Genomic DNA, 22,342 nt, shown 5'->3' with positions numbered 1-22,342 from the left:
TTACATTGATACGCACACGCAGCAACACCACCTGTCGCCTGATAATGGAAATATTGCTTATTCACTTATTCACATACAGTCCCATCCCGATTTTGGCAACACCCGTTTTTGTCTACCCCCGATTTTAGCAACACCCGTTTTTGGCAACATTTTCTTCCCGATTTTGGCAACAACCACGAAAATATTTTTTTATTACTTTTTGGAGCTAAAACCTTTTTAATTATATGTAATAGGATAAACAAAACCAAAAAAGAATATCATTAGGGTTTATATGCGTATTATGGGCTCTGTACGAATAGTGGGCACTTTTACTGAAATAATGAATCACTGCTCATTGCAAACAATTTCTATTGAAACTTTTCTGCTGCTTTTTATCTACTCTAATATAACCAGCCCACCGTAGAATGTCGTATATTTTGGCATTCACACTGATTTTGGCGTCGCAGACTCACACCGTTGTAAATAGTACAACAACTTTTAAACGAAATCAGCTGTTTGCATCACAATGCAACCGATACTGCATGAGTGATCTAGGATAATAAAATAATAAGCAACAATTTATTTTAAAAAGTCTTATTGCTTAAAATTAACGCAAATTTGTCTAGCGGTTAATATCACAACACTGTTGGCTTTTACAGTTTCCTGATGTGTCAATTGCATAACGAGCCTTTTGATTCCAGTATGTTAGCCAACAGTTCAAGAGTAATGGTAAGAGTTTGGTAACATGTAACCGTAAGGCTCTCGAGCAGGCATTGAAAAAAATCAGATCATGAGAAAAAATCGGGTTAATCTAAGCCAATTTGATGCTCTGCCGCGGGACAAGTTATGAGCTTCCTTAGATCTTTGAAATTGGACGTTCGATGATTCACCGTTTAATGTTCTTCAACGCTCACCAATGGAAGCCTATTGAGTGAAGCTTGGTAACACAACAATGAGCGTCGTTACGGTGCGCTATTAGAAGAAGCCATTCAAGCATTCTAAAAATGAAGACCTCTTAGAGTCTGGAACTCTAGCATACTGAATGGGAGGCGTTGATACTTTCTCTCGACTATCTTATCACCTTGAAAGAAGAGTGAATAAGCATGATGTGGATGAATTGTTTGGGTTCATTGTACTAGAGCAAGCGGGGTACGAATGCAAAAATCGTAGGTTACATGGATACCTCACCACGGGTTGGCTTGTTAGACGATGTTACTCATTGTATATCACAGCAACGATCGCCCCTACTCGTTATTTGGCATTCATCTGAGCGAGGCAGCCCAAGCAACCAAAGGTTCGGATAACAGTACATTTCTGGCTTAATCAGCTCCAAGAGGGTTCCTGAATAGAATTCTATTCAGCTCACTTTTTAAGTAGTTAACCGAACTATCAAGTTTACATTAAGTTACTTTCAAGCTTCTAAAGTGGACATCAAAGTTCACAAAAAGTTCGATAAGAGTCCTGTATAACATGCTATTCAGCTAGACAATGAACTTAAAATGTACTTTACAAAATAAAATAAAATCCACAAGGCGATGTACTGTAAGAACTATTTCAATTTTTTTCCAATGGTTGTTCGCTAGAACGTAGATGCTATTCTTATTTAGGATGCGAGACTCCATGTGACGATGCGCCTGCCACAAGTATTGAACTCCAGTCCTCCTCTTATAATCCGGGATGCGTACCACAGCTCCATACGACCGACATGTAGAGTGGCAAAATTTTACTGCACGAGTTGACTTGTGTCAAAGTTCACCGTAAGCTCAATTAGGATAAAATGTTAAATAGAAAGTTCGTATAATGTTAAGGTAGCACTAAATATGAACTTTATGTCACAAAAAGTTCATACCGATTCTGAATTTGAAAGTTCACAAAAACGGAGCTTTATTCTGAACTTTAAAGTTTATAAAAAGTGCATGTGGACCTGATTGGTGGCTTTGAACATTTTGACGTTTCACTTTGTTTTGTTTTGGTAACAGTGTGTCGTACAAGGTATTATTCGGAACTTGTTTGTGCTATCGTGGCACTTGATATTAGAAGTTCGAAACAAGTTCCAAAGTAGCGTGGTGTGAGCGTTATAGCTCGGAATAATATTGATTTTTCAAGCTGATTAGAAGTTCAACAATAATTTAAGTAGCATGACGTGAAATTTAAAGTTCAGATGAAGAGGAATAAGAAACTTTTTTTTTAACTTTCAAGTTCATTAATAGTATTAATTGAGAGTTAAGTTCGGTTTATAGCAATGTAGCTATTTTCGAACTAAATGTGTACTTCTTAGTTCAATCCTCAAGTCAAATCGGGATTTTTGGTTGCTTGGGAGTTCACTCATTGGCTATAGATGCTACGATTGCAGTAGATCAATGCTCACTCACACTTTCAATGCCTGCTCTCGAGTGTTCTGTTTGTGATGGCGAAGTATCAGAAGTGGAGTACCTCCTGTGAAGTTCCCATGAGATCGCTGGTGTAATTCTAGCTGATTCGATAGACGAGTGTTGCGGCACATGTGGTTTTATTATTATTTATTCAGCCCAAGGCCGGAGTGGCCTCTGAGGTACATAAGAGTCGTCTTCGTCCACTGCTGTACGTTACCAGTCACGCAGTCTACGGAGGGTCCGTAAATCGTCTTCCACCTTGATCGCTGCACACCTCGCCTTCTTGTGCCTGTCGGAGCGTTGTAGAGAACCATTTTCGATCGGAGTGTTTTTTGGAGTCCAAAGTACGTACGCTTTCCTGCCACGTTACGTCTCCGAATTTGTCTGCTGGTATCGTTATCGGAGGTCAAGTGAGCCCAAGTAAAGCTATGTCCATTTAGAATCCGGAATAATAAAGTCATCTGTATCTCGGTAACGGATTGACGTACAAAGAAGGTTATTACATCAAAACAAGGGTAATTCACTGTACTTTAAGGAAAAATTATTGATACAAATAATTTCTTCTTGTTTCTAGTGAAAATTCGCACACCTCCGGAGTCAACTTCCTTGGCACATTTGTTCCACATTTTGGTCATCTGAGTCGCTGTTCTTCCACTTTTTCCATTTTTCTTAAGCTTCCGCTTCATTACTGCCCAAAATGTCTCGATGGGCCGTTGCTGTAGGGAGTTGCGTGGATTTATGTTTTTATCGATGAAATCTTCGTTATTATCGCGGTACCACTGGATGACCTCCCGGCTGTAGTGGCAACTCGCCAAATCTGGTCACTTTCCGTGCCGCTGCACTACAACAAATGATTCCGGGTCCTAAATGGACATAGCTTTACACGAATTCTTCAACAACCTTGATTTTGTCGCCATTGATACAAGCTCGTGGTCGTGGCCGTTGTCTTCTCTTGAGTCTACTTCGTCTGCAACGTGTTAATGACTAGTCCGATCTGCTTTGCTACCCACCTCAGTCTGATGTAGGATTCTTCCATCTTTTCAAAGTTATGAAAATTAAAGTAGTGCATGGAGAACTGTAGTCGAGTGTAGTTAACCCATACTCACACTACATTGGATACGCTTGACCAATGTGCAGAATGCAAATTTCCGTTACCATTTTCTAAAACAATGGAATGTCTTATGCCTTGCGCTCATTTTTTACATAATTTCAGCGAAAATTGTGCACAGAACTTTACTCCTAATCACACCGACCACAAGAACGTTTGCCTACAATAGAAAGGTTTTTTTTATCACCACAAATTTTTGTAAGGACGTGGCCGACGCTATTGTTAATTTAATTAATATTATTTATTATTCAATTTGTATTATGAAATTGGCTAATTAGTTACATTATCGTTTGATTACCAATCTTGAGTTTGTTTAAATTTTGTTTGAACTACAATCTCCGAGTTATGAATAATATCGCAAAAATGTCAATTATGATGCACGTGCATCATTTAAACACACTTCACATACTCTGTAGTACATTTTCTAAGTATTTAGCTTCAATCATGCAACCAAAAAAAAAATTGTATGAAATTTTTTTCCCGTTTTTGGCAACATCCCCATTTTGGCAACATTAAAATCCGGTCGTGTTGCCAAAATCGGGAAGGGACTGTATTTATATTGATTAGGCTGTTGATTGATCTGTCTGCAGACGATAACTGGACTGATTTCTTCCGGCTAAGGGTGATCCCGACCTTAAAATTGCTTAGCGTACAAAGTGTTTACGTAGAAGCTTATGAAACGTCCATGGAGTATTTTTTGCTTAGACCAGAATATTCCAGTCATATCGGTCGTATTTGTCGATAAAACTAGCCTATCCATTCGGCCATCATCACATCGTTATAAAGTCGATTGGCAAACGTAAGCATTGGAATGTGAGACGTTTTCACGATTAAAGAATTAAGAATTAAAGAATGATCTTTGATTTGAACTCATCGAAAAAATCAAGTATTACTAATCTTCAAAGTATACGCAAAGGCTATATGTTCGCTCCAAAAACGAACTTTTGATTGGAGTCCCGGAGACCCATAGTGTTATATACCGATCGACTCAGCTCGACGAATTGAGGTGATGTCTGTGTGTATGTGTGTGCGTATGTGTGTGTGTATGTGTGTGTGTATGTGTGTGTGTATGTGTGTGTGTGTATGTGTGTGTATGTGTGTGCAAACTAATCTCACTCACTTTTTGGGCACTTATCCTTAACCGATTTGCTCGCAACAAATTGCATTCGACGTAGAATCTTGTCCCATTGTTTCGTATTGAAAATTGGCCCAATCGGACTATGGGCTTCGGAATTATGGCCAAAATATATTTATGTATAAGAAAAATTCTCACTCACTTTTTAGGCACTTACTCTAAGCTGATTTTCTCGCAACAAGTTTCATTCGACGTAGAATATTGTCCAATTGTTTCGTATTGAAAATTGGCCCAATCGGACTATGGGTTTCGAAGTTGTGGCCAAAATTCATTTTTGTGCATAAGAACACGTACAAAATTCTCACTCATTTTACAGGTACTTATCTTTAACGGATTTGCTCGCAACAAGTTGCACTCCACGCAGTATCCTGTCCCATTGTTTCCTATTGAAAATTGGGCGAATCGGACTATGGGATTCGGAGTTATGGCCAGAATACATTTTTATAAGAAAAATTCTCACTCACTTTTTGGCACTTACTCTTAGCTGATTTACTCGCAACAAGTTTCATTCGACGTAGAATATTGTCCAATTGTTTCGTATTGAAAATTGGCCCAATCGGACTATGGGTTTTCGAAGCTATGGCCAAAATTATTTTTGCCTTTCTCGTATACAAAGTATACGTAAAGGCTATATGTTCACTCCAAAAACGAACTTTTTATAGGAGTCCCGGAGACCCATAGTATTATATACCGATCGACTCAGCTCGACGAATTGAAGTGATGTCTGTGTGTATGTGTGTGTGTGTATGTGTGTATGTGTGTGCGCAAAATAATCTCACTCATTTTTCAGGCACTTATCCTTAACCGATTTGCTCGCAACAAGTTGCATTCGACGCGAAATCTTGTCCCATTGTTTCGTATTAAGAATTGACCTAATCGGACTATGGGCTTCGGAATTGTGGTCAAAATATATTTTTTCATAAGAAAAAATTCTCACTCACTTTTTAGATACTTACTCTTAGCTGATTTACTCGCATCAAGTTTCATTCAACGCAGAATCATGTCCCATTGTTTTTAGGCGTATTGAAAATTGGACAGATCGGACTATGGGTTTCGAAGTTATGGCCAAAATCCACTTTTCACATGAGAAACCCGTACAAAATTCTCACTCATTTTTAGGCACTTATGCTTAACCGATTTGCTCGCAACAAGTTGCATTCGACGCGAAATCTTGTCCCATTGTTTCGTATTAAAAATTGGCCGAATCGGACTATGGTCTTCGGAGTTATGGCCAAAATATTTTTTTCAACAAAAATTCTCACTCACTTTTTAGACACTTACTCTGAGCTGATTTACTCGCAACAAGATTCATTCAACGCAGAATCTTGTCCCATTGTTTCGTATTGAAAATTGAACAGCTCGGGCTATGGGTTTCGAAGTTATGGCCAAAATCCACTTTTCACATGAGAAACACGTACAAAATTCTCACTCATTTTTAGGCACTTATGCTTCACTGATTTGCTCGCAACAAGTTGCATTCGACGCGAAATCTTGTCCCATTATTTCGTATTGAAAATTGGACAGATCGGACTATGGATTCCGAAGTTATGGCCAAAATCCACTTTTTCACATGAGCAACACGTACACAATTCTCACTCAGTTTTTAGGCACTTATGCTTAGCCGATTTGCTCACAACAAGTTGCATTCGACGCGAAATCTTGTCCCATTGTTTCGTATTGAAAATTGGCCGAATCGGACTATGGGCTTCGGAATTATGGTCAAAATATATTTTTTATAACAAAAATTCTCACTCACTTTTTAGGCACTTATTCTTAGCTGATTTACTCGCAACAAGTTGCATTCGACGCAGAATCTTGTCCCATTGTTTCGTATTGAAAATTGGACAGATCGGACTATGGGTTTCGAAGTTATGGCCAAAATCCACTTTTTCACATGATAAACACGTACAAAATTCTCACTCATTTTTTAGGCACTTACTTTTAGCCGATTTGCCTGCAACAAGTTGCATTCGACGCAGAATCTTGTTCCATTGTTTCGTATTGAAAATTAAACAGATCGGTATTAAACAGATATGGTCAAAGTTTATTTTTTTGCCTTTCTCGTATACAAAGTATACGTAAAGGCTATATGTTCGCTCCAAAAACGAGCTTTTGATAGGAGTCCCGGAGACCCATAGTGTTATATACCGTTCGACCCTGCTCGACGAATTGAGGTGATGTCTGTGTGTGCATGTGTGTGTATGTGTGTGTGTATGTGAGTGTATGTGTGTTTGTGTATGTGTGTGTGTATGTGTGTGTGTATGTGTGTGTGTGTATGTGTGTGCGCAAATTAATCTCACTCATTTTTCAGGCACTTATCCTAAACCGATTTGTTCGCAACAAGTTGCATTCGACGCGGAATCTTGTCCCATTGTTTCGTATTGAAAATTGACCCAATCGGACTATGGGCTTCGGAATTATGGCCAAAATCCACTTTTTTTTCACCAAAAGTGCGTAGAAATTACTCACTCGAAAGAAACGAGAAAGGCACCATCACCGCTAGGTGGATTAATCTGGGTTTTTTTACTGGAAGAACTTCATAAAAAACTGTAACTTTCTATATCTTACATATTTACAAATATTACAAATATATATTATCAGAATGTACCGTACGCCATCTGCACCCTTCGTCTGCCACATCGCCATTCAGGTGTTCTTCGTAGTGCTGCCGCCACCTTTAGATCACCTCACGCTTGTTCGTAAAAGGTTCCCGTTTTTGTCCTTACACATATCAGGCTGTGGCACGTGGACCTTACGTGAACGGTTCAACTTCTCATAGAACATTCGTGTATTATTAGCGCGGTTTAGTTGCTCCGTCTTTTCACGGTCTCGATCTTCTTGTTGGCTCTTTTCCTCCGGAAAATCGAGTTTTGTCTGTTCCGCGCCAGTTTATATCGAGCCTCGGTCGCCCTCCTGCGGGGTTGCAGCAATCTCGCCCATGTTGCATTCTTCTCTTCTACTAACTGCTCACATTCGCCGTCCTACCAGTTGTTTCTCTGATCCGGGGCACCGTGCCAAGTGCAGCGGTTGCGGTACTACCAATGGCGGATCGAATATCTCTCCAGCCATCTTCAAGAGACGCTGCGCCTAGATGCTCTTCCGTTGGGAGTGCCACTTCCAGCTGCTGCTGAGCGTGGTATTGGGCTAGTTTACCGTCTTGTAGCCGCCCAATGTTATGCCGCACGGCGCATACTCGACTCGAGAGTTTTGAGCGTAGGCATACTGCAACGAGGTAATCGTGATGTCGGAGAAGAATTTACCGTCGATTAGAACGTGGTCGGTTTGGTTTTCCGATTCTTGGTTAAGTGATCTCCATGTGGCCTTGCGAATATTTTAGCGAGGGAAGATAGTGTTTCGGACTTTCATTCCGTGGGAGGCTGCAAAGTTTATGCATTGTTGGTCGTTGTCATTCAATACGGTGTGCAGACGGGAGCGGGCCATTTGGCATAAAGTCATTTGGCATAACGCCATTTGGCATAAGGTCATTTGGCATAAAGGCCATTTGGCATAATGGTCATTTAACATAACGGACATTTGGCATAATTGTGACCAGCGTCAAAAGTAAGGGTCGTTTGGCATAACGGACACTTGGCATAACTTTTCTTTGCGTTCGCTGAATGGTGACTAAGTGGTGCGGGAAACACCCCGGAATTGTAAATATAACACCCGTCGATAACAATATTAAAAATACATTATCCTCTCGTGGAAAGAATGCATTTGCAATGCAATGCAAAAGTAGGCGCATGCCCGGATTTGAGCAATGGTGGATGTAATCCCTTCTTTAGAAGTAGGCGTGTGGCTGGATTATGGCAATGGAGGATATGATACCTTATTTACAAGTAGGCGTTTGCCCAAATTAAGGTCATGGTCGATGCGATCCCTTGGATCGTGAGAATGCGCTCGCATGGATTGTGACAATGGAGGATGTGATCCCTTTTTTAAAGTAGACGCTTGCCCGGATTATGACAATGGTGGATGTGATTCCTTCTTTAAAAGAAGTCGCTTGCCCGGATTACGACAATGGTGGATGTGATCCCTTGATTAAAAGTAGGCGCATGCTCGGATTAAGGCCATGATGGATGCGATCCTTCTTTAAAAGTAAACGCTTGCATGGATTATGGCAATGGAGGATGTGATCCCTTCTTTAAAAGAAGGCGCATGTCCGGATTGAGGCAATGGTGGATGTGATCCCTTCTTTAAAAATAGGCGCTTGCACGGATTATGGCAATGGAAGGTTTGATCCGTTCTTTAAAAGTAGGCGCTTGCCCGGATTGAAGCAATGTTAGATGTGATCCTTTCTTTAAAAGTAGGCCCTGCCCGGATTATGGCAAATGTATAAGTAGGCGCTAACCGGGAATAAATCAATGGTAGATGTGATCTCTTCCCCGAGTAGCACAATTCAGATTGATTTTGTTGCAGTTACTCATTTTATTTTTATTCCTTTCTTTATTTGTTAGGCACTATGTGTTACTTAACCGCTACTGTGCCGAGATTTTTTTATTCTTTATTATAGGGATTTTTTAAGTGCAGTACAAAGTTCATCACTTAACTGTGCTGAGATCTACTGTAGTATTCTGCTGCCAGAATCCAAACAGAAACTATTTTTAGGTTTTCCATTATTCATTGTTGTAGTCGTTGCTGGTCCATCTCACCGTTAGTCCATTGTGTCTATTTGTCCGTGTTGTGATTCCAATGATCGTTGCATTGTTCGGTTGCCATTTATCCGAGTACGTTGGAGGAATGCTTCCGAGAAGAACAATTTGTCAGTCGTCATCAGGCAGTCGTAACGGTGAGGGCGTTCCCCAATGCGCCACCGTATAGGCTGCGCATCCGGCGACTGAGGGGGTTTGGTGGAGAGGCTGGTAATCGAACCCATGACCATTCGCTTGTGAGGCGAACGTGTAGCCAACTACGCTACGGGACCCCCTCAACAGTTACTCATATGTGACTTGATTGGTTTTAGTAACTCGTCTACGACAAGTGTATTGCTTCAGTTTTAAAGTTAGGCGCTTGCCCGGATTAAGGCAATGGTGGATTTGATCCGGTCTTAAGGCGCATGCCCGGATTGAAGCAATGGTGGATGAAATCCCTTCTTTAAAAGTAGGCATGTGGCCGGAATAAGTCAATGAGGGAAGCAATTCTGCCGTTTTGTTATTTCATTCTTCCGGAAAATGTCTACCATCATCATCAGTCTAAGATGCATCAGTCTAAATTTTTCAGAAAACAGCCTCGACCTTCTTTATGTACGCTAAACATTACATGAAATATCCCTTTCACTTTCACAGTTCAAAATTATGCCAAATGTCCGTTATGCCAAATGACCCAATCTTTTCTTGCAGTTCTAAATTATGCAAAATGTCCGTTGAGCCACATGACCATTATGCCAAAAGGCCTTTATGCCAAACGACCTTATGCCAAATGGCGTTATGCCAAATGACTTTATGCCAAATGACCCAGACCCTGTGTAGACTATCCGGTCCGATGACCGGTCTATACATTAAATGGAAATTTTCCTCCTTTCCTTCCTGTGCGTTCATGTCACCGATGACGATTTTGAAGTCCCGCATTGGGCATCCATCGTATGTCTGCTTCTGCTGGGCGTAGAACGTCTTTCTCGTCGTCGGGTCTCCCTTCGTGTGGGCAGTGCACGTTGATGATGCTATAGTTGAAGAAACGGCCTTTTATCCTTAGCTTGCACATCCTTGCGTTTATTGGCAACCACCCAATCACGCGTTAGCGCTTCTTCCCAGCACTATTAAGCCGGTTCCCAGCTCGTTGGTGGTGCCACAGCTTTGGTAGAAGGTAGTCGCTCGATGCACGCTTTTCCACACTTTCTGTCCTGTCCAGCAGATTTCCTGCTGCGCTACGACGTCGAAGTTGCGGGGATGTAATTTATCGTAGATCATCTTGTCGCAACCTGCGAAATCTAGCGACTTGCAGTTCCATGTTCCAAGCTTCCAATCGTGATCCTTTATTCGTCGCCTAGGTCGTTGCCGATTATATCGAGTCGCATTATCTCTTATATTGTACGTAATTATTGGTTTTCCAGGCGGCTTATTGGGCCTGCGCAAACCTCCTGTCTCGTCGGAGGGCCGTCGTGTCAGGTCTGTTTAGCGTTCCACCTAACACCAGTATTTGGGCTTGTGCGCTTTGAGCGGCACACGGTTGCTTTGGTGGGGCCTACTTGCGGATACATGCAGCTTTTTATAGTAATTTAACAGGGCCCACTGTCAAACCTCACCACATCCTAGGCAAGCCCCTCAACTCGCAGATGGCCTGGGAGGGATCGTCAAGCCATTGGACATAGTCCCTGCTGCACGCAAACATGGATTTCATCCGGACGAGGTAAATGGGACAGTTTTATCGAGTTAAATTCCAAGCGAAAATCACACGACAACTAGAAGTACATTAGACTCCCCCTACAGTTTCATTTTCCGGCATGTGGAACACTGGGAAGTCGTGAATGCCATATGCGGAATTAAATCGAACGCGACTGGAATCGATGACCTGCCGATCAAATTCGTCAAAATTGTTCTGCCGTTGGTCGTGCACCAGATAACGCATACGTTGTCGAACCTCAGGCCAATTAGTATCCTATGTGCGCTTTCAAAGGCATTCGAGAAACTGTAAGAACATCAAATGTCTTCTTTCTTGGTGGAAAACAATCTACTAGCAGAGTGTCAAGCTGGATTTCGGAAAGGTCAAAGTGTCCAAACGTCCACTGTTCGTGTATACGATAATTTGGCAAGAACGATTGATAGGAAAGGTTCTGCTGTTTTATTGCTGCTTGATTTTTCAAAGGCTTTTGACATTATTCTTCACCGTAAGCTCTGTTTGAAGTTAAAGACACAGTTCATTCTCTTGTTCCGCCACAAACCTTATCGAGTCCTACCTGTCAGAGCGGAAGCAGAGAGTGTTCTGTGGGACTGAACAATCCGAGATTGGCATTGCAACATCCGGCGTTCCTCAAGGCTCGGTACTATTATATATACAACTAAATGCAGACGATGTACAGCTATATATTTATCGCATCGGAATCTGCTCTCATGATCTTATCAGGATGATGAATGAGGACCTCGAGAGAGTGAACGAGTGGTCTCAACGAAACCAGTTGTTTGTCAACCATTCTAAGAGTAAAGCTATGTTCATGAAGGGTAGTTGAAGGAATATTATTGGAGTTAATTTGCTATCTTCGATCACTGTGGACCATTGAATGTATGGAAAGTGTGGTGAATCTTGGATTTATATTTCAAACGGATCTGCAGTGGAATGGCCTTATCAATCAACAATGTGGGAAAATATACGCAAGCCTTCGAACGCTCTATTATTGTGCTTCTACTGCGCCTTTCAACACGCGATTAAAACTGTTCAAGACTCTGGTAATACCTCACTTTATATTCGGCGAACTTCTCCACGTTAGTACATCTGCCATAGCTATGAACAGACTACGTGTTGCATTGAATGCTTGTGTACGTTTCGTCTACGGGTTAAGCTGCTATGCACACCTTAGTCATCTACAACATAATTTACTCGGATGCCCACTAGAGACTTATCTATTTATATCGGCCATGTTTGTTTATGCGCAAACTAATTAAAACACGCTCTATATCAGTGCTATTTGAGAAACTTATACTTTCTCGCCAGCAGATCCTGATTCTTCCACCCAATAACTCAATTTGCTATTCTAGTTCACTGTTCGTTAGAGGAGTGGTAAATTACAATACGTTGTCTGCATCAGTTAAATGCTCTGCGTCAGAAGCAGTTTTTAAAAAGGTTTGTTTAGAATTTTGGAACCGTGTTTAATGTTAGTAAATATTTTATTGTATGTAGCTGTAAAAAGATTAAAAGTGTATTTTTTTATTGTGTAAGACATGATAAGCTCGCAGGTAGCAAGACAAAAAATGAACTCCTTTACGCTACTGTGTGATAAACAAACAAACAAACATTTATTTAGTCAATCGATATAAATCGATTCTACCTCATAAGAAACAATTCAAACGTCCCCATCGCATACTCTTCCCATTACAGTGACCGCGAGAACGATCACGGCTTCGTGAGGGTCTACCCCGGCAAGCTGCAGGTTGAGAACGCCTACGTCAACATCCCGGTTGACCTCGACTCGACGGTGAAGGACCTCATCGGCGAGTCGTTGAAAAAATTCGGCCTCCAAGGACACCAGATCGAGGACTACCGCTGCTCGGAGATACTGCTGGACCGGGGGGTCACCGAGCGGGTCCTGTCGTGGAACGAGCGGCCCTGGGAGATCATGAAGCAACTCGGGAAGGACTCGATCCGCCAGATGGAGATGATGCGCTTCTACCTGCAGCTCAAACAGGACCCGCACGGACCTAATTTGGCCCTCTTTGTCGGCAATCTACCTCCGGGCCTGTCGCAGCGGAACTACGAACACATACTGACTGAGATCCTTGGTTTCGAAAACAAGTTTAGTAGTATCGGTCCGATCTACTACGAGTACGGATCGCTAGTGATAACCTACGAAAACGCATCCAAAGCTGTGAGTTATGGGCGGTCGTGGGCCTTGAGGCCATGCATTACATAAATCATTTCTTTTTAGGTTCGTGCATTCCAAGCCTTGCGGGAGTCCAAATACGAGGACAAACATCTACTAGTGTTGTTGTTACCAAACATTGAACCGAGCATGGTTCCACAGGGAGTCCAACCGCTATTGGTTTTCGTGAACGTGAAGTCCGGTGGATGCCAAGGATTAGAGCTTATTAGTAGTTTTCGGAAATTGTTGAATCCATATCAAGTATTTGATCTGGATAATGGTGGACCACTGCCTGGGTAATTGATTAGGAAATTAAATCATGAAAAGAGGGAGCGGGACTCACACTACTTTTATCTACTTTTTTTGCAGACTGTATGTATTCAGACACATTCAGGATTACAAAATTTTAGTTTGTGGAGGTGACGGCACAATCGGATGGGTGCTGCAGTGTTTGGACAATGTCGGACAGGACTCGGAGTGTTCTAGTCCACCGTGTGCGATTGTTCCACTTGGAACGGGTAAGGAGCAACGTTCAATTAGAAAAGGTTTTATTCTAATATTTTTTTGAACATTTTCAAACAGGAAACGACCTGGCCAGGGTGCTACGTTGGGGAGCTGGTTACACCGGTGGCGAAGATCCGCTGAACTTGCTGCGGGATGTCATCGACGCCGAGGAAATACGGCTGGATCGCTGGACCGTGGTCTTCCATCCCGAGGATAAACCGGAAGACGCGGCACCAAGACCCTCGCAGACCAACTCAGCGGGTAAGAAGAAGAAAATACAACAGCAATTACAACAACAACAACAGAATCAACACCATCATCCCGCGACGACGATCAGCGCAATCAGCCAAACGCAAGGTCTTTTCCAGTGTTCTCGATGGCTGTTACTTTCCTAATTTACTACTAACTAACCACCAGTACAGTACATATGCAGTATAGACATTTGGTTATATTGGCGAATGAAACCCTATAGTGCTTGAGGGTTTTACTGCTTTGTGTGATTCTATGATAGATACTATGCATATAAGTAAATGGGAAACATGTTCAACTATGTAGCTGCATGATATTGCAATGAATGTTATCGAATGATCGTAGCGTTAAAAATCTTTTCGACATCGACCAATGATGTCAGAATCAAACCTATTCTCGTTGTGATGGCGAATGCCTGACGGCGAACTAACACTGTATACCATGATTCGATGCAAACTGATCCGTCCACTGACCACAAAACAAAATAAGGTTATTTGAACAATATTTGAGCTACCAAATACAAACTGCTCTCATTCGCGTTCCTTAGAAATTTCCGCTCCTCTGTAACTAAGAAAATTGCTCTTTTATCCGCAGATATTCTCATCATCTTGCGGCTGTTGTCAAATTTCATCTGCTAATTGCGGAGTCTTCGGCGATTTACTCCGCCGTACCAACGTACGCTAGTTTCACCCAGTGTTGGTAAAATCATTCACAAATCTCAATCATCGAGCCCTCCCGCGCGAGCAAACTCGTTTGCGAATTAGAAGGAATGCATCACGGCTGAGTTTTTCATGCCAAATCGCATCGTTTTACTCATTTGCAAAAAATATGTCTTTTCTAAATGCTTTTTAGCGTTTAGTAGAACAACTTCTCATATAGTAATCTTTAATCGATTTTTAACAAGTTTCAATCGAAAGGGGGCAAAGGTCAGTTGATCACTATTCAATTTGATAAAGATCGACGGTCACGTTTAAAAGTTATAAAGAAAATGGTATATCGAACCATATTAGCACCATATAAGATTGGTGTCTTGGCTTAAGGTCACTCCTGACGGAATCCAAGTTTCAAAGTGCTCGCGTTTTCGGGGGCACATCACTCGATATAGAGGCGGCGCACAACTGTCATTTTTGTTGATTTAGCTTTGCTGCGTCGCAGCATGCGTGAAACAATAAAAATGACAGTTGTGCGTTGCTTCCGTATCGAGTGGTGTGCCCCATAAACGCGAGCACTTTGAAACTTGGATTCCTTGGTCAGGAGTGACCATAATGTGAGAAAGGCAGTATCATCAATCGATGAATTAAGTTGGGTTTTATCTTAACATTTTCGTTAGACCAAGGCCTGCTGCATACTGATTAATCCTCTGTGGTCTCAACGGTTTAGTGAAAATGTCGGCAACCATTTTGTCTGTAGTATTATTCCTTCTGAGCATAAGTCATTCGCGTGATGCTTTCTTGTATTGATATGCTTGCTGCATTTGTTCTGTCGTTCGAGGGAGACAAAATCAATACAACTACGATTATCTTGGAGTATGGAAGTAAACCCGCTGGTCGACTTCCGGTCTGAAGAATCGCCGGCCCAGTCGGCATGGCTGTATCCGTACAGAATCAATTAATCGAATCCTAATCGTAGAACCAAATCTTGAGCCCCAATCAGGTACCAAACCATACGCTTCAACTCGACCCAATCACGTTGCGTAGGATGGTTGCTGCTACGGCTGAGGATAGAGACAGCCGCAGCGATATCCGGTCTGGTATTGGTGACTACGTACAACAGCGCTCCAACGAGGCTGTGATACTGCACGTTATCGTGTAGTGGCTCTCATTCTGTCTGCCTCATGTACCCCTACATCCAATGAAAGCTTCATCAAGTCCACAGCGTTTGGTAATTACTTGTTGACTAAGCGAGAAGAATCCATCGTTGCATTTTTCGACCTTGATAGCCAAAAACTGACTTATTTGTCCCAGAGACGAAATCTCATACATCAACTCACCATTGTCCAATCTCTTCATGAAAAGGCACGCGTCAGAGTTTGATTGGCGGAATCCCAAACTTAGAAGCAATTTCTTCACGCGAGCTGCGTGGCATAGGCTCCGATTCAGTTTGCACACCAGCTCCGTCATTCCGGGCTCTGAGGAGGTTGACGCATGAAAATCTCTTCACTTAAGCTTACATTAAAGTACGAATTCTTCACGTCGATATGGCGAACTTGTAACTTCCTGTGACCAACCAGTGCCAATAGGACTCTGAATGTTGTTGACATAACTACTGGCACAAAAACCTTTGCCGTATCGCTGGGTGAGCCCTTGTCTTATAGCACATCAGCCCAGCCTTGTCTTATAGCACATCACCTGTTCAGTAGAGTCCTTTTTCTTCTTAAAAACCCACTTAGATCCTATCACCTGACGTCGTTTTCGACTTCTGACCCTCTTCTTCTCAATATGACTCCTCCTGTAGCTTTGACCTAACTTCGAGGAACCTAGCATCTCTTCTGATGATTGTCCAAAAAACGATACGCTTTTGAGCCACAAGCGTAACCGACAACAATTGCGGTTGCCCAGCTTCACCCGTTTCGCGTCCGGAGTATATACGAATGCTTCACGCTCAAACACCTTTAGGTGGCTCAGGTCAGGTTTCTCTCCACTCCACAGCTCTATCGGCGTCTTCGGAACCGATCATGATGGTAACCGGTTCTGTATATACGCAGCAGCAGCAATAGCTTCTCCCCAATATCTTTTGTCCAATCCAGCATCTAGGAGCATGCATACCGCCATCTCTTGTAGGTAACGGTTTCTACGCTCCGCTACACCATTCTGCTGTGGTGCGTACCCTGCTGTCAGCTGCATTTGAATGCCTTTCTCTTGATAGAACCTTTTTAATTCTTGGTTGACGAATTCGCCACCGCGATCAGAGCGAATTATCTGAGGCTTCCTTCCAAACTTATTTTCAATCAATCGAACGAAACTAATAATACACTGTTTCGCTTCGGATTTCTCTTTTAGTAGATACATAACTACATACCTGCTGAAATCATCGATGAGGGTCAAGAAGTATCGCTTTCCGCCAGGGGTCACGTTGCTCATCGGGCCGCATAGATCGGTATGGATCAACTGTAGTAGCGGCTGCGTCGAATCTTCTAAAAAACCGCCGAAACTTGGTGTCCGAATCTTCGGTGTCACGTATTTTGGCAGTACACTGTGTGACACTGAGCCGCTACCACCCCAACACTTTCGTCCCGCACTCCAACATTGCTCTTCGTGAATAGCACATTGTACCCTTTGTTAGTCAAGGCAATCCACCGTCGAGCTCAGGTACAAACAAAACTTTGTCGATCGGATTTACACCTTTCATATAACCGCAACCAACACCACCGGAACTTGAACAATGTCCGTTCGCTATCACTACCGAAACGCGTGATTATCAAAGAAACCTTCACTGCTGGCCATATGGCAAGAAGCCCCGCTATTGACCATCCAACACCGATTTACTTTCTGGATCTGCCACTTCCGACAATAACTTTTAAAATGTCCCGGCTTCTTACAATATTAAAGTTAGAAGGAATATCTGAAGTCTCCAGCTTCCTTTTTTCCGCGCTTTGGCAGGACGGTCTTGAAACCTTGTTTCTTAGAAGGAAGTGGAGAATTCAGAGTTTCACCATTCTTCTTGTTTTTTATGAATACTCATTGCTGAGCGTGGAGACGTGACCTTCTGAGAGGTTTTTCCCAGAACGGTGTCCCTGCAGGATTACCACCGCTTGTCGGAATTTTACTTCCGCCAACGGGTCCAACGTAAAACGAAGGCACGGGTCCTTGCAAAGATCGTAACGGGATCAGTGGGTACAAATAGCGCTGAGAAGCACTGTTGAAATTAAAATAGGCGATTTGTAATATTACCGATTTCTTGCTCCGGCCCGACTGTTCTTCACATCCTGTCCTCCGATTCTTCGCTGGTTTCGCTTTATTTGTCCGATTCGTCTCTGCACTCGACGCGCATCGGCACTTTCTTCGCAGGCTTCGACTTGTCACTAACTCTGCTGAGGCCTGCTCTCGCGCCCAGCGGGTTTGCATCTTTCGAATACGCTTCCCGAAAGTCCGTGGTCGACTGCTGCTCCGCCGCCCTCTTGATGTGACCGTAAAACCACCTCTCCACTTTCCGCATAGGCTGTTCTTTCTTCGTCCCGCCAACAGCACAGTATTGGTCCTTCAAAGTGTTGACTTCCCTGACGCTTTCCTGGAATTGGTTCCTGATTGCCTCCCGCTTCTTGACGAACTCCTTCTCCGCGGCGAGTTGGGCATCTAGCATCTTCTGTTCATGCTCCAGTTGCCGTTCCTCCATCTCGCGTTGAACCTAGAGCTCCAGTTCCAGCATCTCCCGTTCTTGCCTCAGCTGCTCTTTCTGCCACGCTTTCTGCCTAGCGAGTAGCTTCTTCCTTTGCAAAGGGCTTCTCCTTGGCGAGTTGTTTCTTTTCCAACTGCTTCTCAGTCGGATCTGCATCGGAACCAACTCCCTGATCGGACCCTCCATCGCCCTTTTGGTCGGTCTTCTTGCCACCTCGCGTCTGCGTATCTGCGTCCGGGCAGTGTTGCCCGAACAACAACAACGATCACACAGAATTTTTCCATTAGAAACTTCATGTTTAATCACATATATTGTTGAGTGAATTTACTTTTGCAACCGTCTAAATTTACTTTTATTATCGTCTGTACCCGTATAGGTTTGAGTCCTATCCCTGTTACCTAAAACACAATTTTAAATCAAAGCTTCTATAAGCTATAATATTCACAATGAGTTTCCAAATATAGTCCACTGTTGAAATCCTTTCTGGCACATTTTTTAGATTTCTTTCTAACATGAAGTCTGTATCAAGACGTGATGACTGCACAAAGTTGTAAGAGTATCATGGATGGCATCCATGCCGGCTGTTTTCCGTCTCACATATACAAGGGAACGTTATTATTTATTTATTTAGTTTACATCTAAACAGATAACACTGAATCAACAATTTGACGCCACAATACACGGTTCGAGGCCGTCTCTCGAATACTCCGAGTGCTTGCAAGTCCTCCTCGAGCATTGTCCATGTTTCATGGCCGTAGAGGACAACCGGTCTTATAAGCGTCTTGTACATGACACATTTGGTGCGGTGGCGAATCTTTTCGACCGCAGTTTCTTCTGGAGCCCGTAGTAGGCCCGACTTCCACAGATGATGCGCTCTTCGTATTTCACAACTAACGTTGTTGTCAGCCGTTGGCAAGGATCCGAGATAGAAGAATTCCTCGACCAACTCGAAGGTATCCCCGTCTATCGTAACACTACTTCCCAGGCGGGCCCTGTCGCGCTCGGTTCCGCCCACAAGCATGTACTTTGTCTTTGACGTATTCACCACCAGTCCAACTTTTGTTGCTTCACGTTTCAGGCGGGTGTACAGTTCTGCCACCTTTGCAAATGTTCGGCCGACAATGTCCATGTCATCCGCGAAGCAAATAAATTGACTGGATCTGTTGAAAATCGTACCCCGGCTGTTACACCCCGCTCTCCGCATGACACCTTCTAGCGCAATGTTGAACAACAGGCACGAAAGTCCGTTACCTTGTCTTAGTCCCCGGCGCGATTCGAACGAACTGGAGTGTTGGAGTGTTCGCCCGAAATCTTCACACAGTTTTGCACACCATCCACCGTTGCTTTGATCAGTCTGGTACCCAAGCAGCACAAAATAAGCAAAATTTGTTGCAGCAACTTGATTGTGACTAAATCTAGTCACATATGAGCTGCAATAACCTATGAGGAACATGTGTGTTGCTAGGGTAAGCTTCCCAGGAAGCTGTTCTCGTCCATAATTTTCCATAGCTCTACGCGGTCCATACTGTCGTATGCCGCCTTCAAATCAACGAACAGATGGTGCGTTGGGACCTGGTATTCACGACATTTTTCAAGGATTTGCCGTACAGTAAAGATCTGGTCCGTTGTTGAGCGGCCGTCAAGGGAACGTACCGTTCTAATAATTCCAGGATATCTTCTAATCAACTCATTGTATGAACGTTATTAACATTAGTTTTATTTGAAAACTAAAAGGAAATTTGTCAGATTATTGTCGAAAAATATTCCTTGCAATATCCTTTATCAGTGCGAGTGAATGTCTATGTGAATCGTAATACAATCGAAACCACTTCAGCTTGTATAAGTTTCAAGCAGATATAAAAATATAAATTGTGCAGTTTATGTTGGACAAAAATCCAAATTACATCAAGATGTGCAGTATGGTGATAGAGTATCCGCCTACAGATCCAAAGATCTCGTGTTCGAGACTTGGTGCTGGTAAGATTAATTTTTTGTTTTTTTTTATTTTTATTTTCAATCCTAATACTGTTCGTATGAATTATTGTGTTCTGCATTGCGCGGTCGGTAATAAAAATAATCAGTTCAGTGCGTGATTTCTCTTGTTTCGGACAGCCGAACGATCGCGCGGTCGGCCGAATTATTGTGTTCTGAATTGCGCGGTCGGTTATGAAATTAATCAGTTCAGTGCGTGATCTCTCTTGTTTCGGACAGCAGAATGATCGCGCGGTCGGCCGAGTTATTGTGTTCTGCATTGCGCGGCCGGTAATACAATTAATCAGTTCAGTGCGTGATCTCTCTTGTTTCGGACAGCAGAACGATTGCGTGGTCGGCCGAAATATTGTGTTCTGCATTGCGCGGCCGGTAATAAAATTAATCAGTTCAGTGCGTGATCTCTCATGTTTCGGACAGCAGAACGATCGCGCGGTCGGCCGAATTATTGTGTTCTGCATTGCGCGGCCGGTAATAAAATTAATCAGTTCAGTGCGTGATCTCTCTTGTTTCGAAGCGGGCTTGGTAGTCATATGGCTACTGCTTCTGCCTCATACGCAGGAGGTCGTGGGTTCAATCCCAGGTCCGTTCCATTCTCCTACTTTGTATCTTTCTTTTTATTTCTCATGTTCTAGCAATCGCTAGAACTGGAAATGGACTTCCATACCGTTTCCATTACTATTCCTATACCTTCAACTTGAGTATTCTAACAGTAATCTGCTAGAATTGGAAATGAACTATAGAGCTCGTTTCCTATATCCAATTAGAAATTCCATCAGTTACCTTCACCCAGGCTTGTAAAATTTCATCTGCATGTCATTTGACTAATTTGTTCATAACTTTCTTTAGGAGCAAAATTTCTTCCATAATTTTGAATGTACCCATAACGCTTGAGTAAGGTTATATTTTTGTCCAAGGGTACATTGCTCTAAGTATAACATCAAAGGCTGGAGAGTGAAAACTCTCCAAAATGTCACGTGTCATTTGACATAATGTCATTTGAATGACATTTTGCCTCCCACGCCCCAGATTACAAATTTACAGCAAAGTCTCGTTAGACAAAGTTGTAGGCCCATTTAACCGCTATAAGTTCGTCATACAACATTAATAGATATCTACCTTCTGGAAAAGTTCTGGAAAAATTATACAAACGAATGCAAATGATATTTTACAACACTGCCTTCTCCTATCTATCACATTGGCAGCTCGTTAACCAAGACGGACCTCTGCCTCTCCAACCTAACCCAAAAAATTCCAACAAATTCCGCATGAACTCGTGGCAAGTGCAGAGGTATATTCGGCTTGCAGTGGGCGAGTGATTGCATCATCATTTCCTCCCCCTTCCCTACATTGACTTGCATTCTGACGTGGCAGGCGCCAGTATGACCTAACAAATGAGATCACCAGTACTTGTACATTGAAGATGTGTGCTAGTCCCAAGCAAACATCTGTTGGTTCCTTGTGCAAGAACAGCTGATCTGGTCATAATGGAGTAGCAACTACGAGCAGTCAATCAAGCTCAAGCTCAATCCTAATACTGTTCGTATGATATCTGGAAAAAATCGTGAAATAACACTCGTACGTACCTATATCGCCTCCACTTTGGTACATATATAGCCAATCTGTGCATTATATTCGATTAAGTTGGTTCTTATATAATAACCTATATCAAAAGTTATAGGTACCAAAATGTTGGCTGGGACATAACGATTGTAGACATTTGGCCGAAAATTTTTTCGCGGAATTCATTTTCGCGGTTGAACATTTCGCGAAATAACATTTGGCGGTTTGTAACTTTTCGTGGTACGGCATTTGGCGGTTTATACCTTTTCGCCGAATGACTTTTGGCGGAATGTGCCATTTCGTGGAATGCACTATTTCGCGGAATAATAATAATAATAATAGCTTAGTGTTCATTCAGCTCTTTCACAATCATTACCTGCGAAGTTTCTAAGCCAAGTTACAATTTTTTTGCATTAGTAACACGAGATTAACGCGTTAAAACTTGTATACCTAACAAAAGTTGATTTTTTTTTCGATAAATTTCCTAAACCGGGCCAGAAGTTGAACCCAGCCTCCTCCAGCATAGTCTTGCTTGGCAGCCACGCATCTTCCCGCACGGCTAATTCTTAATTGCCCCTTGCACATCCTTTATAATATCT

At 42.6% G+C, this 22,342-nt stretch overlaps 1 protein-coding gene across 8 annotated transcripts in view; it reads left to right on the top strand.

Moving 5' to 3' along the window:
- The window catches only part of LOC134202643 (diacylglycerol kinase theta), a 164,604-nt gene that overhangs the window by 107,534 nt on the left and 34,728 nt on the right, over window positions 1–22,342 (top strand). For 4 of the 8 annotated variants that reach the window (XM_062677662.1, XM_062677694.1, XM_062677672.1 and 1 more), the window contains 4 exons: window positions 12,623–13,109; window positions 13,170–13,399; window positions 13,473–13,621; window positions 13,686–13,964. In XM_062677662.1, the coding sequence (XP_062533646.1) occupies window positions 12,623–13,109; window positions 13,170–13,399; window positions 13,473–13,621; window positions 13,686–13,964 (1,145 nt within the window). The remainder of the gene's footprint in view (window positions 1–12,622; window positions 13,110–13,169; window positions 13,400–13,472; window positions 13,622–13,685; window positions 13,965–22,342) is intronic. The other 4 variants (XM_062677687.1, XM_062677697.1, XM_062677691.1 and 1 more) reach the window with 1 other exon arrangement.

The sequence above is a fragment of the Armigeres subalbatus genome, chromosome 1 (genome assembly GCF_024139115.2).
Source record: "Armigeres subalbatus isolate Guangzhou_Male chromosome 1, GZ_Asu_2, whole genome shotgun sequence".
Taxonomy (NCBI): domain Eukaryota; kingdom Metazoa; phylum Arthropoda; class Insecta; order Diptera; family Culicidae; genus Armigeres; species Armigeres subalbatus.
This window is presented reverse-complemented; position numbering and strand designations above follow the sequence as displayed.